Genomic DNA, 17,576 nt, shown 5'->3' on the forward strand with positions numbered 1-17,576 from the left:
TGGCATGTATACTATGTGGTTTACAGGTGTGGAATTATGTATGCATTATATTGCACTTTGATAGAGATGAAAGGTCTTGATTATTTTTGTTAGGACTGCTATATTAAAAAAAGAGAGAAAAATAATATTAGGGTTGTATATGTCAGTATTTCCTGGGACTTATGGTTTTTACAAGTTAGAGTTCTCCATTTGAGAACCAGGAGTAGGTTGTAAAAGTGCTTTCTCTTAATATAAGACACTATGAAGCTGCTATGTACCAACTAATGCTCTGCTGGCTGGAAGTATGGCTCTTCTCCCCCCTCATAGACATGTCCATAAATGCAGATAACAGCAGTACTTCAGAGCCATCCATAAACTTCTCAGTTAAAACTTAGAATTTTCACAGCTTTTCACTGGGCTTGGTGAAATACCAGCTCATTAATTGCAAATGCAATAGTGGGATACTTATAATTGCTATTGCTGTCATGTATTCACACTTGAAACACTAAATTCTGTTAGCTTATACTGTTTTCATCCTGCCACTTATGTCATTTCTTTTACATCTAGTTTTCTTTTTCTGGTGTCTTTAAGTATTTCCAACCTATGTATTGAGATTTATTTTATTCATTTAAAATAAAGAAGACACTTTCTCCTTGGTTTATCGTGTCTTCTGTGCATTTGAGATACCAATTGGTAAGCTGAAGAAGAAAAGCTGGGCTCCAAACAATGTTTAAGAAAGGATTCTCCCATTCAGAATGTGAAACTCAAAATACTACTTGATTGGGGAAGGAAATGTGATGCCTTGGGAGCAGCAATACAACATAGATGGTGGATACAGGGTCGACTGTTCACTTACTTAAACTTCCACGTGGAGGCTTCTAAGAGACCATACTGCATGAATTCTAATAGCTTCAGATGCCTACAGGTGCTCAATACCTCAAAAATAGTTCTTAGCGTGTGATTTCAAACCGAGCTTTCAGTTTGGGAAAAGAGTTTATGAGCAGAATGGCATAAAAACATCCCTCCTATTTGCAGTGCGTTGGAACCAGCCAGTGACATAATCCCTCACCTATTCACCTGCTCTAACTGAAAGGCCCTTATACACCATTCCTGCTACAAATCTGTACTGCTCCAATAGTTTGAATTTCATGAAATCGTTTGACTTCAACCAGCCTAAGCACCAGGAGCCATTTAAAACTAATGGCATAGACCAGGATTCTTAGCTTGATACTGCCTTTTATAATAATAAGTTTTTGTGGAAGCATTTCTTTAAATATAGGACTTATATTTTTAGAGTGGTACTGGGACACGATTGATGGTTGTGGTGCAGAAATTCAGCTGGTTTTTGCAGCTGAATTCTATTTTCTTTGACATAGAATCATAGAATCACACACCACAGACATTTAAACATCAATTTCTAATTTCTTTTAAACTGATTGGACTCCTGACTGTCCTGTAGAATAGCTGAACAGTTTGTAATCCTGAATAGTAAGTTAAAGGTGACTTAATACCTAAGTGGTCTGAGTTGGAAGGCACCTCAAAACTCATCCAGTTCCAGCCCCTGTCACGGGCAGGGACCCCTTCCACTGGAGCAGCTTGCTCCAAGCCCCTGTGTCCAACCTGGCCTTGAACACTGCCAGGGATGGGGCAGCCACAGCTTCTCTGGGCACCCTGGGCCAGCGCCTCAGCACCCTCACAGGGAAGAGCTTCTGCCTAAGAGCTCATCTCAGTCTCCCTCTGGCAGGTTAAAGCCATTCCCTTTGGCTTGTCCCTGCAGGCCCTTGTCCGAAGCCCCTCTCCAGGTTTCTTGTAGCCCCTTTAGGCACTAGAGAGATGCAGCGGTTGTAAAAGCTGATGGCTTAATATGCCCAGAATTCATCTTTATTTGTGCGTAGTTACTGCATTGGTAAGTCAAGCTCCTGCAGAGCTTGCCTCCAAGGTGTGAGGACATGCAGTGTTCTGTGTTCCTTTGGCCAGTGGCAAGCCTGTTGTTTCGTAATGTCCCTAAGACATTACCCTTTGCCAAGCACAGAGCAATTACACTGGGCAGATCCAAGAGCTTTATTTTGGGTTTCAGGTCGTCTTTGAGAAGATGCTGTTCTAATTTTACAAGAAAGCTTTTTCCCCCATTGTTCACAAATTCAAGATGTTCACTAATAAGTCTATAAATGGAAAATGCTTTGCTCTGGGCAATGAAGCTTATTTTAGCTAAGGAAATTTCAGTCTTACTAGCTTGTAAAACTCCTAATTGGTGTTATTAAATCCCAACCTCAAATGAAACACAATAATTTGCAATGAGATTGCTTGAAAATTGGGCTTCTAAGCACATACTGTTCCCTTCCCCCTTTTAATTGCTATGTTTCTGTATTTTGGCATCGAGGCAATTATCTGATATTCTCTAATTGTTGTCTGTGCTGTACTTGGTCTACAGTAAAACCATGTGGAGGCACTTGTTCCTTCTACCCACTTGTTTTTAACGGAAGATAGGAAGCCTGAACAGGTAACAAAAGATACTTAGAGATGTTCTACCTGGCCAGTGTGCAGCAAACGGTGGAGAGACTTTGTATGGACAGCAGGTAAGTTTTCTTTTCCTTCTAACGCTAACTAGCCTTCCTCAGGCATGCCTCTGTGGAGATGGAACAGGTTCTTGGGAGAGTCGGTGTTTTGCTAACATTTAAACGCCTTCAATGAATTTTGGGCCTTATTAGTAAGTATCATTCAATTAAGGAATATAATCCCTATTGGTTTCCTAAAGCAGGTGACATGAATATTTACTTAAATGTTAGCAGTGGTCCCAAAGGAATTTCTACCTTTAAAGCTGTGGTGTTGACTGTGCTGCCGTTCTGTGTCGTCTGATCCCTTCATCAGCACTAAGGTTGTGAGCAGGGGACAGCAGCCTCTAATTTTGTTTTGTGTGTTGATTTTGCTATTGGATAAGTCTGTGGAAAACCTGCTAGTGGCTCCCAGCCTTCCAGTCTGCATGAAGCCAAGCAGGTAAGGGCTGTCCAGTGTCTTCAGTGATTCCCTGGGTCATACCTGCAAAAGCTCCAGGACTGGGTATATCAGACTTGATGTATTAAAGGTTGAAAAGGCAACCTGTTTTAAAGACACAGAGGGTTGTCAAGTTGCTGTCTTTTTAATGCTGGGGGCAGGGGGAAGAGAACTTGTGCTCAGCCTGTACTACTAATGCTGCCAGGCACATCCAAATCCCAGCACCTTGTTATTCCTGGCGCATTTTAATAAGCAAATAGCAGCTAATAATGTAGTGACACTCAGGGCAATTCCATACAATTTAGAGCAGTATAATGAGTCTGGGGTTTTCCTCCCCACCCCTTCCTTTTGGGATCAGATTAACTGTTGTAACAGCACAAATGGAAAGCCTAGGAGTAACGTTCTGCAGGGGGGAAAAAAGGAGGTAGGGTTAGAAGTTTGCTACGTATGGAATTAAAGTCCTGTATGGATTTGCAAACCAGTACAACAAGTGGTCTAGCTGGCAGGTATCCTTTGACTTTTATTTTTGCGTAGCATAGCCTACTTGTGCAGGTGAGATACAGACTGAGAAGAGCGCTGTTGTGTTATGTCCACTGCTGCTGGCTGTGGCAACTTGCCCTCTCCCTTTTTGTGTGTGTGTCTTTAATCATCTGGTTCCGTGGCATGCACTGGGAAGCATCACCATAAACCACGTCAGAGCTCCAGCCATTTGAAGTCAGTGTCCACCTTGATCTTTGAATATAGCTTCGATCTGGTCGTTGAATGGATTTTCCTTTCCAAGCACCTGAGGCCATTCCTGCAGTGCCTTCTCCCAGGTAATGCTTGTGCCAAGGGCAGCAGCAATCTGCAAACAGCACACATACTGTCAACTTCGCGTGCCTCTACAATGCAGTTCTTTCCAGACAACATTTAGGAGACCCCACTGTAAAGACGACTCCCATGTACAGCAATGTGGTGGACCATAACCTCTAATCAAAGAAGATGCCCCATTCCAGATGCTTGACCAGGAGGAAATCCTTCTGAGCAGTCAAAATAACGTGAGGACTAAATATCTGCACCTCCCTGACCTGTTGTTTGGTAGATAGTCCTCAACTGCTTCCTGATGTCTACGATGTCTGGTCCATAAATGTATATTCAAAGCCCTAGAGTCTGATTTTATAGTTTTCTACTCCAGGCATTTTGACAGTATTTTAAAGCATCATTTGAATATAAGGTGTAAAACTCTTGCAAGCCCAAAGGAATTCATGCTTCTAAATGCCTCTGATACTTGTAGCAAACATTATCCTGTAAAGAGACCACAGGTGCTGAGGAGAAAGAGGCCCAATTACATCTAAGTCCAAAACTACCCAGCTCTGATGCTCTAAGTTTGTGCCTCTGCTGGCTGTCTTCTAGAGCTTTGTTTTGCCCTAGAAGTTATGCACCAAAGAGAAATTGTATGTGCTGTATTGCCAGGGTGAAAACCATCAGGGGATGTAGCAGAAAAGGGAAGGGACAACAGCCTGCTTCTCCTTGAACCAAGTTTTCACACCCTGCTAATGCATTTTGTTTTAGCTTCTGACCCACAGTTACATTTTGCTTACATGGGAACTTTATTTTCAACCCTAAAACTCACTCTGGCATTGATTGTAATTATGAGGCTTAAAAATAGGGCTAGCAAAGCCTGCCTTTGTTTTGAGGGTGGAGGTGGGAGCAGGCTGCAGCCTTTGGGGAATTTTAAATGCTTCTTTGTAAGTCCTGTGCTTTGAAAGGAACTGTCCCGAGGGGCTGGGAGACAATGACTTTGTTGTATTCAGAGCTCATGTACACATGTGTGGGGTGGAAGCTCTTAGGCTCTGGTCACTTGGGGTCTCAGTAAGCTCCTGGAGGAATAGGGATAGAGGAGGTTGTGCAATAGGGTGTTTTCTCTTGATCACAGTTATTCTAGGACACCCTATGGCTGCCAGAGGGCTGAGATCCATCTCTGTCAGAGGGGTCCATTCTGGCATGGTAGGCTCCAAACGTCTTTCACAAGTCCCTAAGCCTCCATATGTTTTGCAGCAGGGTGGGTTGGGTGTTTTGCTTGTTTATGAACCCTGCTATCTGTGCACAGTGCAGCCTCTGCAAAGGTATCACTGGAGGTGTGTTCTACAGTGTTCACAGTCCTGGTGACTGCACCTGAAGGCTTAGACTGCCCTAAATTCTGTAGGTCCTGCTTGGACATCACTTCATGTGGTCCTGGTGGTTTTGGTTATTCACTCTGGACGAGTAGTGTGGCACAGAGAAGAATTCATGATCCTGGAAATCACCTTTTAGCTTGCTTTTAAATTCCAAAGCTCCTGTGCTCTGAGAGCTGCTGTAACTCATATGGGGTTTGCAATTAATTTTTGGTGAAGATGAAGTGATTCTTTTAAAAGGCAGTATTACCCATTCCTCTCTGAACTCTGGATGACTGCCACTGGGAGGTGGCTGAGTTACTGCAGCAGCTTCTGGCTATCTGTTTTCTCCTGCTGCACCCAACTGGTGATAGGCATGCTTCTCAGCAAAGCAAAGGGAGAAGCTAATCACGCCCAAGCTGTGCTTTCCTGCCTGTACATAATCATTAAGGATCTTACAGGCGTCTCAGGTTCCAGTTTGTGATGCTCAGGGTTTTTGTGTTCTCCCTGTTAACTTCACAGAGGCAAGAAATGAAGCTGTTTATGCAGGATGCTGTTGAAACGCATGGCCCTGTCATCCAAACCTGTTCTAGAGAGAAGCGATGTCCTTGAGGCCATCTGGCATTCACAAGGATGTGCAGTGAAATGTTGTAGTAAGGAAGAGATGCTGGAAAAAACAAATCCCTGGGCTCCTTCTGTAGTCAACGGGAAGAGAAAGTCAGATTTCTTCCAAGGACAACCAAGCTGGACTTTGGGGAGTGGTGTCTCAAAGGGAGCTCTAGAGGGGACTGAGAAGGACTGAGTGATGCACTTTGCTTTTAGGTGCCAAAAGTAAATGGTGTGAATGTCCTCCACCTGAGCTGGGTGTTGTGGAAGAACACCTCATGGAGCCCTATTTTAGCTTTGACACTGAAGAGGAATGCAGTTATGCCAGGAATGAGTGTTTTGTTTGCAACTTAACAAAAACATGCAGGAAACCCCCTTCCTCTCCACTACATTTGCAGTGAGGGAATGTGGTTGTGGGCCAGGCTAAACAAAGGAGCACTGCTTCTTTCTTTCTTTCTTTATCTCTCCTTATCTCTCTTTCTTTCTTATCTTCTTTCATTTCTCCTTGCAGTGAGGAGCCTCAGGGAGGAAGGTTCAATTCCATCCCATATCCCTTCTGCACGGTGGAACTGACTATCAGATATACCTGCTGACATACACTTCTGCCCTGGTTATACCAGCAGATTAGTGTCTTTTAGTTACAGGGACAGCAAGTAAATGGCAGGTGAAATCCAGGGGACACATCAGCCACTGGCTTATCCTGCCTAGGGATCACGGTACACTTCCAGCTCACCCTTGGCACTGTGGTTCTTGTGTCCCAGACTCCAAAGTCTCCCCACATCTGACGACAAGAGCTAAAATGTTAATGCTTTCCTTGGAGTGCTGCTGCTCGATGCAACAACGGGAGAATATTTGTCAAGTGCTTTGAGATCTTCAGGGAGGAAATTCAGTAGAAATACCCAGGCTGGGTCTTATCTGTGGTATTTATTTGTCAAGCTGTACCTGAGGCATGAGAATAGCTGCAGAGATTGAAGTAAGTGCCCCCCTTCACTTGACAAGCTGCACAGCATCAATCCTCTCCCACAAGGCATATATATGGTATGAAAGCTCTACCTGGCCAGAGGCATTCACTTTGGCAGAAAGCAGAACTTTGAAACTAGTCTGAGGAGTGAGTTGTCTATCATCTCTCTCCAGTGTACTCTTAAATATCACTCTCTGCTCTCACTTCGCCCTCTCTTTATTAAGAGAGCCACTCTTTTAGAGCAGAGTGCTATGTCTCTGTCCAAACAGCGGTGTGTTGATAACAGGCTCGGGTATACTAGCCGGGAAACAAAAATGGATTTAAAGCAGTGGATGTTTGGATAAGGCTAATTAATAAATCCCAGGAGGGCAGTAACTCACTTGGACTGAGGCATATCTGCAGTTGGCAGCTTGGCTGTAAAGGAAAAGGTGCCCATGAAAGCATTAACGTCATCCTAACAGCAGGAGGGGGAGATGAGAACCGCTGCAGGATGCCAGGTCCAGGGGGAGCGAAATATGGCAGCGCTCGGCCTCATGTTGTAGCGCAGCACTCAGGGGGCTGTGTGTAGGTGTGCAGGGTCCTTCAGTGCCCTTCTGTCATTTGCTTTTGGCTTAGGCAGGATCCTTTCCAGATAAATACCCACTGCCTTCAGCTCTACGTGCCTCCTTCCAGCAGCGGGGGTATGAGGGATGTGGGCAAGAGCCTGGGTGAAACGCTGTGATCCATGGAGCTTGGCTTCCACAGCAGCCTCTTGATGGGGGTCATAAGAAGCCTCAGGCCAGCCTCAAGGTAAGAGATAAATGCAAAACCAAGACCTTTTCTTCTTCTACCTGACTCCTGGTATCGCACAGATGGCAGGGTTGGGAATGGGGTTCATTTCATCACTGTTCTCACTCTCGTTTCATTTGCCAAGTTTTCTCTAATTGCTTCCTTGCAAAAGGCCTGCAGTGGAGAAATCCAGACAGGCTTTCTCCACCTCCCCAGGCTGCGAGCTCACGCTTCCATGCATCTGTCTCCTGGTACTGTATGGTAGCCAGGTAGGAATTTCTACTCCCTCGTCAAACAGGGAGGCTCTTTTGACTTGGCAAGGCTAAGCAAGCCACCGTGCTGCTCCAGCCAACCAGCACGAGTCTAAAAGACAGCAACTAAAGCACATCTTTTGCCTTTTAGCTTTCCTTGCAGGTCTTCCCTGGCTTAACTGACAGCGGAGCCAAAGGGGAAGCTGCCGGAATGTTGCAGTCCATCAGTGTTTGCAGTGCCTGCCCATTAAAGTTCTTCTCCACAGACTGCTCCTTCCCAGCGTGCAAGACATCATCCCATCAGGTTATTTGGTGATGGGGGTGTGGGAGTCAATAGATATGGGGTGTTGGCTCGCATCAGAACACCAGTCCATGAATTCACCCTGTGCTTTTGAGCAGGGGAAGCTCGAGGCAAGCAGCACTGCCAGGGGCTGGGCAGCGTGGTGGGGTTCACTTGCATGGCTTGGTTGTAATGGGGTGGAAGAGCTTTCTCCAGACTCCCCTTGCCATGGCACAGAGCTGGTACCACGCACCAGAAAAACACCACTGAGGATTGTCACTCCTCCCAGCTGCCACCGCCCGGACCTATGTCCTCGGGTAGGGATGTGGGATGTTAGGAATGGAGCTGGCTGCTTGGAGGGTGCATTTCCCTCATAGCAGCAGGTAGCAAGATACTTCTGGAGCCATTGCTAAGTAAATGGGATGGAGAGCAGCTGCTGGTAGTGGTGAGAGCTGCTGCTGCTACACAGGGCTTCATCTTGTGCAAAGTTTTTCTCAGAGCAGTATGGGGAAGACTGGCTGCTGCTTTGCTCTGTGTCAGTGTTCCAAATCTGAAGCTAGTGTATAGAAAACTGATTGGCTTTATTTGTAGCTGATGGCAGAACATGCTCTCTGTATGCCTCTTACAGAGTTCAGGAAATAATAGTTTGAAATGAATATCATAGGATCCCAGCCTGGTTTGTGTTGGAAGGGACCTTAAAGCTCCTCCAGCTCCAACCCCTGCCACGGGCAGGGACCCCTTCCACTGGAGCAGCTTGCTCCAAGCCCCTGTGTCCAACCTGGCCTTGAGCACTGCCAGGGATGGGGCAGCCACAGCTTCTCTGGGCACCCTGGGCCAGCGCCTCAGCACCCTCACAGGGAAGAGCTTCTGCCTAAGAGCTCATCTCAGTCTCCCCTCTGGCAGGTTAAAGCCATTCCCCTTGGCCTGTCCCTACAGGCCCTTGTCCCAAGCCCCTCTCCAGGTTCCCTGCAGCCCCTTTAGGCACTGGAGCTGCTCTAAGGTCTCCCCTTCAGGAGCCTTCTCTTCTCCAGGCTGCCCCAGCCCAGCTCTCTCAGCCTGGCTCCAGAGCAGAGCTGCTCCAGCCCTCGCAGCATCTCCATGGCCTCCTCTGGCCTCGCTCCAGCAGCTCCACGTCCCTCTTGTGCTGCTGCCCCAGAGCTGGGTCAGGGCTGCAGGGGGGGTCTCCCCAGAGCAGAGAACAGGAGGAGAATGCCCCAGACCCAGTCCCTGCAGTGTGCTGCCCATTCCCCCCTGCTCCCACCCATCTCCAGGGGTAGGTTTTTACCTGGCTGGGGTGGAAGCCATCAACTGGTTCGATCAGCTGCCAGGGCTCACCTCCCATCCTGCGCCACTTCTCAGCTGCTGCAAACAGTGTAAGCAGAGGGGTTACCACCAGTGAGCACACAGGTGCCTGCCCAGAGACGTACCCCTTCCCTCAAAGCACAGACAGCTCTGCATGCAGATTATGATAACTCTATTTGAGTTGTACGTTGTGCAAGCCCCTCTGCTTGGGGCAGTATTTAGGCCCTTATTGTTTGTTTTTTTCCTCTGCCATATTTATGCAAGGAAGTGCTTTGAACATAAATGATCGTAAACCAATTCACTTTCCCTCCCTAGCAAGATGGATGCTGTAGTGAGTAAAGCTGTAAATTATTTAACACTGATTTAATACTTTTGCATTTCCCATTTCAGTTGCATCTTCAGCAGTGCAAAAAAACCTAGGGAGATAAAGAAAACAGTGCTTTTCAGAGACAGAGATGGCAGCACAGTATTCACATGGGCTGATGTCTGCAGGAATAGGCTGTCATTTTCAGTTACTTCTGAGCAGCCTTTTTCAGCTCCAATAAAATAACCTTTTGAATTACAGAAGCATGACAGTCAATGCAAATGATGCTGCGCTGTAAGCCCCAGAGCCATTAGAGAAGTAAAAGTCTTTCTCTCTTCAAAAGGGCTGTGGAGTGATTAAGCATGGGACCAGTGGATATGGCATTAACAGACTGTAAACTCAATGATTTCTTTTATAATAACAGATTAAGAATTCTTAATGGCATTATGAGGGCATCCTGTCAGGAGGAAAATGTTCTCTGTTCAAGCACCACGGTTTTGACATAGACTCACTGCTGTTTGATGAACCCTGCCAAAAAGTGATGTTTGGGTCCCCATACTAACTCTGAATTCACAGAAGGGTGATATATTCCCACTTTGCCTATAGAAACCTACTTGAGATGCTTTAGTCAACAGCCAAAGTAACCTGTTTCAAAACGCAGGGCTTGGGGCTTTGTTTCAAATTGTACGTTGGGCACAGAAGGTTCACCTTAGATTACACCATGGAGTGCACATATACATGCACAGACTGAGCTTGCCTAATTCCTTATATATGATACAAGTACAAGGCTATGTGTTGTGTTTTACTTTGCAGAGGGATGACTATTCCAGCATCAGAAACAGCAGAGGAGTGAGTAAGAGAAGTAAGGCTTATATTGAGGTAGGTCAATTTAGACCATTATACTTGACCTGCAAAAATCCTACAGCAGTTTTCACAAATACCCACAAACTATGCCAAGAGTTTGTTTGAAAAGTACCTATTGCCTTGGTTAGACAAGAGCTTGCTCCCATCCACACTGGGGAAAAGCTGAAACAACCACCCCATACTCTATTTATTGCACTACTTGTTAAAGAACCCACTAAGTTCTTCATCCAAAGTCAACACAGAATCATGGAATGGTTGGGTTGGACAGGACCTTAAAGCTCCTCCAGCTCCAACCCCTGCCACAGGCAGGGACACCTTCCACTGGAGCAGCTTGCTCCAAGCCCCTGTGTCCAACCTGGCCTTGAACACTGCCAGGGATGGGGCAGCCACAGCTTCTCTGGGCACCCTGGGCCAGCGCCTCAGCACCCAACACCTGAGCTTGCCTGTCCATCTAAATATAGAACCAATACTAGTATACCCAAATTTTACTCCAAGAAAGCTGGCAGCTGCTATATATGTGTGTGTGTATATATATATATATATATATATATATATATATGCCTGGGCCAGCCTGAAATCAATGTGCTCATCACAGTGTGCAACCACTGCTAAATATTTGATGTCTGGAGAGTTTAGGGGAGGATTTGCACTTGCTTCAGAAAGAGGCCAGAAAAGTAGGTCAGCAGCCTCAGCTGCCTTTGGAGCACTCACGAAGTGACAGCTTTCCTTATGGCAAGCTCCAATCATTGGCTCCAGGGCTTCAGGCAACTTTGCAAAGTGTCTTTCGGCACTGATGTTTGTATGTGCATGTGAAATGTTGTTTACCTCGTTCATTTAACGCGATGTAATCAAGAACAGCAAATTATATTTAGATGTTTCTTTATGTGAAAGCAAATAAATTACCTAAAGTTAGTCATTTAACTTATTAAAGCAATTTGCCTACCCAGCAGGTAGTTCGATCCAAACCCTAATGACTTCGTAAATATTAAGTAGCTGGGGCGAAAGCTGCAAAGAGGCTTGGACATCCTGAAACACTGTGCTGCAGTACTGAACCTGACACAGAACTACCTCTCTCTGTGACTATGAGCTCAATCCCTCACCTCATGCTGATTCAATTTTCAAATAGGAAGAGTGTGTTTCTCCTTGCAATGGAGCTGGGCTGATGCTGAGTGATGCCTCAAGGTGGACCCACGCACATCTTGCAAGGGAAATGGAGCTGGGAGGGATCCAGGGACAAGTGTCTGTCCCCAGCCCCACAAGGACACTGTCCATTTCATAAGAAGAAAAGGTTTCTGGTTCTTTTGTGGGTTTTCTTTAAGTGTCAGTGCAAAAGGAAGTGATTTAGATAATGAGCTTACCTAAGGTCACTTAAGAGCACAAAAGGATGAGTTTTTTAAGCTCTCCAAGTCAAAAGTCACAGTAGCATATGGGTGCTTAAGGAAGCACAGGAAAGAAGGCCTGAGGCACTGCTCATCCCAGAGGAGGCAATATGGTCAGTGATGTAGTAACTACAGCCCATGAAGACCACCTTCACCACTGCAGATGTGCCATCTCCAGCCTCACCACCACCACTCCCTGCCACCCAGCGTGCTGCACAGCAGGGTTGTGGGTGCCAGCAGCGAGGAGCAGTGTGGAGGTTATGGTCCCTAGGCTGATGGCGTGGTCAGACCAACCAGGAGATGGCATTAAGTGTCCCCCTTTACCTGCAGCCCTGCCAGCAGGGCCATCACCAAGGCTGGCTGGCTCTGCTGTCCTGCTCCCAGTACAGAGCTAAACCAGGAGAGCATCTCAGAAGCCCAACACTTGACTAAGTGCTTTGTGAGGAAGTCAGGGAAAAAAAAGCAACTTACTTTGTCTCAGTGGGAAATCCATGTAGAAAATATCAAAGTTGGCAAATTTCTCAGATCTCGCTATTTCTTTCAGGACATTGGAAAGTTGTAAAGCTCTCTGCAAAAATCAAGTGATTTCATGATGATTCATTGCTACTCATGCTGCTTTGCATGGCTTCAGCTTTCGTCACTGATGTGCAGTCAGGAATTTGAAAGCTAACGTTGCCCTTTTAGCTGGAGGAAAGCAGGTGGAATGGGGTTCTTCATCATAATATAGACTTGCATAAGCACTGCCAGGCGTTGGGCTATTCGGTTCACCATGCAGTCCATCACTGCAGGTTGCACTGAGGCCTTAGCTGAGGTAATACAGCATATGTCTGTAAGCCCACATCAATATTCTGAATTTCTCTGTGTTGGAGGTCTCTTGATGAGTGGCAGCCCGGTTATTTTCATTGCTCTTAGAGCAAACTGAAGCTTCTACAACAAAAATGCTTTCCTTTCCCATTATCCTTCCTGCTACTGTGTTGTGGGTGCTAATACCGCTTTCTTACTTACTTTCAGCAGAGTAAATGACCTCTATTGGACATCTAACTGAGTGATATATCCAGTGTGATTCCTACAGCTGTAACAGAGATCAGGATCTCCTAAATATTTAAGCTGTGCCGTTTGGATAATAACATAGACAATTAGTTTCAGACAGGGGCTCAGAAAGAAGATTAATTCATACCCTGCAGACATTCGCATTGTTCATGGACAGAGGTTACATGTTCTGGATTGTTGGTATGAATTTATAAGCTGCAATCCTGCAAAGATTTAGAGATGTGCTTAATTGCCTCTCTGAAGTCAAGAGATGCCATAAAATGAAGCACATATGTAAGCCCTGGTGAAACTCAGGCCGTATTTTTTGTTTAGGGAATGCAAACATTAAGTATACACAGAGATGGCATATTTGGTTACTGGGCCTTTTACAGGGTTGCAGGGGGTGCTGGGGTTAAAAACCAGCTTGTATTCTAAGGGAGTAAGCGGCTGCTATTCTGTGACAGTCACTTCCGCAGCCAGATTTGTAGGGTGAGTTTTAAGACATCTCTGTTCTGTCTGTTCCCATTCCCGCGCTGAGCCTGGCTGCTCCTCGGTCACACCATCTGGTGGTGAAGTCCACAGAGATGTGTCTGAGGCAGATTAGCACAAATCCTGAATGAAGATAGGCTAAGACTCTTGCTCTAGGGGCCTACTCCCTCTGCCAGCAAAATCTATGCAATTGGCTTTTCATACTCACAGCTATATGACCCCCAACCCTTTTCTTTCTTATCAGGTATGTTTTTTCCTTAAAGAACATAAACTCAGTTTTTTCTCAGGGAGATCACATGCTTTAAGAATGAATTTGGCTGGCTGAGAGGTTTGAAAGCGAATACATTCATGAATCCATTAACCAGGCTGCCACCCAGAGCCGCAGAGGCATTTGAAAGGATCTGTACCGATGTTTCCCCATCTTCTCCCCGCCTTTGGGAGAAAAAAGTGCGCTGACATCTTGCCTTTGAGATTTTAGGCTTATATCTAAGGCACAGGAGTGTCTGTGCAAGACAGCTTCGCTGAGACTTACCTCTGAGGTCAAATTCCTGAGGGTCTCATTGGGAGTCATCCAGCCCCTGCAAGGGCTCACCTGGCCAGGCACAAGGAGCAGGGCTTGAGCAGTGGGTTGAGGGGAAAGGGGGTTCGTAAGCGACAGCCAAAGACCTTACCTGGAGACAGTCAAGGAAAGAATACAGTTGGCTGTATGTGATATCCCTGTTCAGCTGCCCTGCAAAGCACAGAGAGGAAAACATCATGTGCCTGATGGCCAAACACAGGTCTGTCTGTTCTCATGCACCAACTGCATCCCACCGATGCATCCTTCCTGCTAAAGGTACCCATGTCCCCACAGCCTCTGGGATGCTCCCACATCCCTCTCCAGCCTGTCATGGGTGATGCGTCTCACACACAGGGTTAGTCATCACAGCCTGTGCCAGTGCCCCAAGTGCGTGACTGATATTTTACCCATTAACATGTCTCTCATCCTCTCAAGAAGTGCAGGGGTTGTGAAGCTGAAGGGAAGATTGGAGGTGCTGTATGTACTCTGAGCCTCGCATTTGCCTCAGGGACGAACAATTTTGCTGTCACGGAGGGAAGTGGATATGCTTGTGTGGGTGAGCAAATTCAAGCACCAAGTCAAACACACAGCTGATACCGTGCTATGCAATAGCCTGGCTTGCCAAGAAAATCACCCATTTTCTCCACCTTTTTTGCTTCTTAGCTACAACCAAGATGGAAATTGAATGGCCATTCAGTTCTTTGAGTGTGTAGCACACTGATCATCCCATCAGGCTTCATTGGTTTTGCAGTGCTGAAATATGCAAAGTGTGATGTCTGATGAGTGAAACCGGTTCCTCAGATCGCTTTGCAGTGGCACCCTGATAGAGATGTGATAGATGCCCATCACTCAGCAGTGATATCAGCTGGCTCCTGGGATGGGCTGTCAGGGAGATCAGGGATTCAGCAGAAGGCCAGACCTTCTGACTGCATCCCAGTGGGGAAACCTGCTTACAACCCATCAGAGGATCTGCCAGAAGTGATCTCATGTTGCTTAGGATTAACTGGGTTCCTCCAAGGCAAATCAGCCTTTCTAAAGTATTTCCAACCAGCCCCATAGCTAATCACTCTCGATTTGGCTTGGGCCAAAAAGTGCTTCATGTTGGCTCTGATAACTAGATAATCAGCAGAACTGCCCCTGTGATACACATGCACTCAAGGGAAGAAATGTGTTTATGTGCCTAAAAATAATGATCACAGGCTCCCTGGAAGGGATGAGATGTTTTTGTTGTGTTTTCCTGGGTAGCAGTGTAGTGCTCAATAGAGACAAATATAATGTGTCAGAAACAGAAATGGAGAGCTCAGACTTCCTGAAAAGAGGCAGGTACTTCTGAGGGGGGAAATAACCCATAGGAGGTAACACAGAAGCTGTGGAGACAGTGGCAGTGATTGAGGAGCCTTTGGGATACCACAGAGTCTGCTGAAAGCTTTAGTACCCGTGGTTGCCAAAATCATGTGAAGATGTAATGTATCGTTTCAATGACATGATTTAGCTACTCTGTCTCTCTGCTGATGAGAACTAAGATGACAAGAGCTTTCCACTTGCTTAGATGCAAAAAAGAATCCTTTAGCCAGATACAAATAAGAACAGGGGGCGGATAACCGGGAGGGACTTCACAGCAGCTCACATTTACCTAGGGGATGGTATCTGTCGTGCAGGTTATCCCAGAGGAAGCGCCCATCCACCAAGCCTGTTAAAATCACGTGGCTGCCGTTTGGAAGACGGGTGTCCAGGTATCGCAGCGCCTGCATCACGTTGGAGAGCATCTCTTCGGGTGTAGTCATGTAAGCCAGCGTGTCGTTGTTCCTGCAGAAGAGGGTGCCAACAGGACATCATGCCAGGTAACCAAAAGCACCGTTTCCTTTGCTGCTCTTCCACACTGTTAGCTAAAAAAGACCTTATCAAAATGATGCTATGTGGTTTAGTCTGTGATCGTTATTGCCAAAATTGGAAGTGATACAGAAACCTCCCTCAGCGTAACTCTTCTTCCTGCTGAAAACAGACAGATGTATCCCTTTTTTGAGTGGCCTCCTGTTGTGGGTTAACTGTGGTTGGTAGCTAAGCATCAGAGAGCCGCTTGCTTGCTTCTTCTCCCCCACAGTGAGATGAGAGAGTAAAAGCAAGAAAACTTTGGCTTTAAGATAAACAAGTCAATGTTATAGTACAATAAGTGAAGAACAAGATACTGTTCAATAAGTAGAAGAGAGAAAGCAAGCAAAAAAAGTGATGCAAAGGCAATCACTCACCACTATCTAGGCCCATAGGTAGATTAATATAACAGTTCCTGAGCAAAAGATGGTTAAGGCCCCTAAAATCCACCCTTTTTATTGCTGAGCACTGTGTTACATGGACTATACCCAAAGGCCACGTCAAGTTTCAGCAGGAAACTTTCCCATTGCCCTAAGGGAATGCGTGGTGGTGCTGTATCTGGTTAGGAGCCTCTGTGGTTTGGCTCTGAACCTTTTCCTGGTTCTCCATACACAGGGGTGCCCTGCTGATGGGTGAAAGGAGGGCCTCTTCCTCCATGTGTGTAGCTTACATTCATTACATTCTGTGATTGTGCCAGGTAGAAATACCTAAGATAACTTTGTCTTGCATGTGTCCTACCCCTCTTACTATAGCTCTGCAGGAGAGTGGGAGACCAGGGAAGGGTCTGGATAGACATGGAAGAGATAAGATATGTAAGAGGAAAGAAGTATTCAAGACTAATTCTTAGAAATGTTCATTAGAGTACAGGAGCTGCATTAGAGTCCCACATGCACCGCATGGCCCTGTTTTGTGCCTCATTGGCAGACAGGAATCAGAGTCTGAGGCTCAGATTTATCCTTCCCCTTGTTGCATTTAGGAAATGGTGCAGCATCTGGGAGAACTGCATTCCCTGCAAGGATCCAGGATTCTTCAGCAGGCTGGTTTGGACACAAAATAATAATTGGATGAGTTCCCTGGACCCAGAAATGTATCTTAAAGGTGTGTGTTCTTCTGAAGCATCTGAGAATTTCTGGTGAGGGAGAAGTGACATGTGCCTGGTTTTCTGCTGAAATAGCTTCATATCACCAGCAGGTGTTGCAGCAATTGATTCCCAAATACTCCTCTGATGTAAGGCCTTGGCTGTAAGTATAAAGGTATCAGGGGGAGGCAAAATTACTGACATTCCAGTTGCTGTTGTCATTGTCTGCTGGAGTCATGCATTAACCTCAGTGCATCTCTTTACATGTCCTTTCTGTGCCAGGTTCTGAAGTGAAAAGTGACTGAGGAGGAAGCCGTGGAATCGCAGAGGGGATTGTGTTGATTGGGTGATAAAGCTCATGGAATTCCTACCGTTGTTAAAGGCAGGGTGAGCTTTGATGTCGATCGGTGACCTGGGTTCAGGTGTATGTCGTTGTTCTGTTTTTACGTTTCGCTCTCATGTGTTCGAAGTGAAGTGTCAGAAAAAAATGGTTGAGAGAAGGGCTGCGAGTTCAGGTCAGGAGTGTGGTGTGAAGAGAGGTCCAAGGAAAGGAAAGGAAAGGAAAGGAAAGGAAAGGAAAGGAAAGGAAAGGAAAGGAAAGGAAAGGAAAGGAAAGGAAAGGAAAGGAAAGGAAAGGAAAGGAAAGGAAAGGAAAGGAAAGGAAAGGAAAGGAAAGGAAAGGAAAGGAAAGGAAAGGAAAGGAAAGGAAAGGAAAGGAAAGGAAAGGAAAGGAAA

General features: G+C 46.0%; 1 protein-coding gene across 1 annotated transcript in view; it reads right to left on the reverse strand.

Moving 5' to 3' along the window:
- Positions 1–3,611: 3,611 nt before the first annotated feature.
- The window catches only part of AOAH (acyloxyacyl hydrolase), a 69,579-nt gene continuing 55,614 nt past the window's right edge, over positions 3,612–17,576 (reverse strand). Inside the window, exons 17-22 of the mRNA XM_080611458.1 lie at positions 15,528–15,700; positions 14,007–14,065; positions 13,868–13,927; positions 12,289–12,385; positions 9,254–9,330; positions 3,612–3,814 (exon numbers count right to left, since the gene is read on the reverse strand). Coding sequence (XP_080467584.1) covers positions 3,686–3,814; positions 9,254–9,330; positions 12,289–12,385; positions 13,868–13,927; positions 14,007–14,065; positions 15,528–15,700 — 595 coding nt within the window. The 3' untranslated portion in view covers positions 3,612–3,685. The remainder of the gene's footprint in view (positions 3,815–9,253; positions 9,331–12,288; positions 12,386–13,867; positions 13,928–14,006; positions 14,066–15,527; positions 15,701–17,576) is intronic.

The sequence above is a fragment of the Psittacula echo genome, assembly GCF_963264785.1.
Source record: "Psittacula echo genome assembly, chromosome: 2".
Taxonomy (NCBI): domain Eukaryota; kingdom Metazoa; phylum Chordata; class Aves; order Psittaciformes; family Psittacidae; genus Psittacula; species Psittacula echo.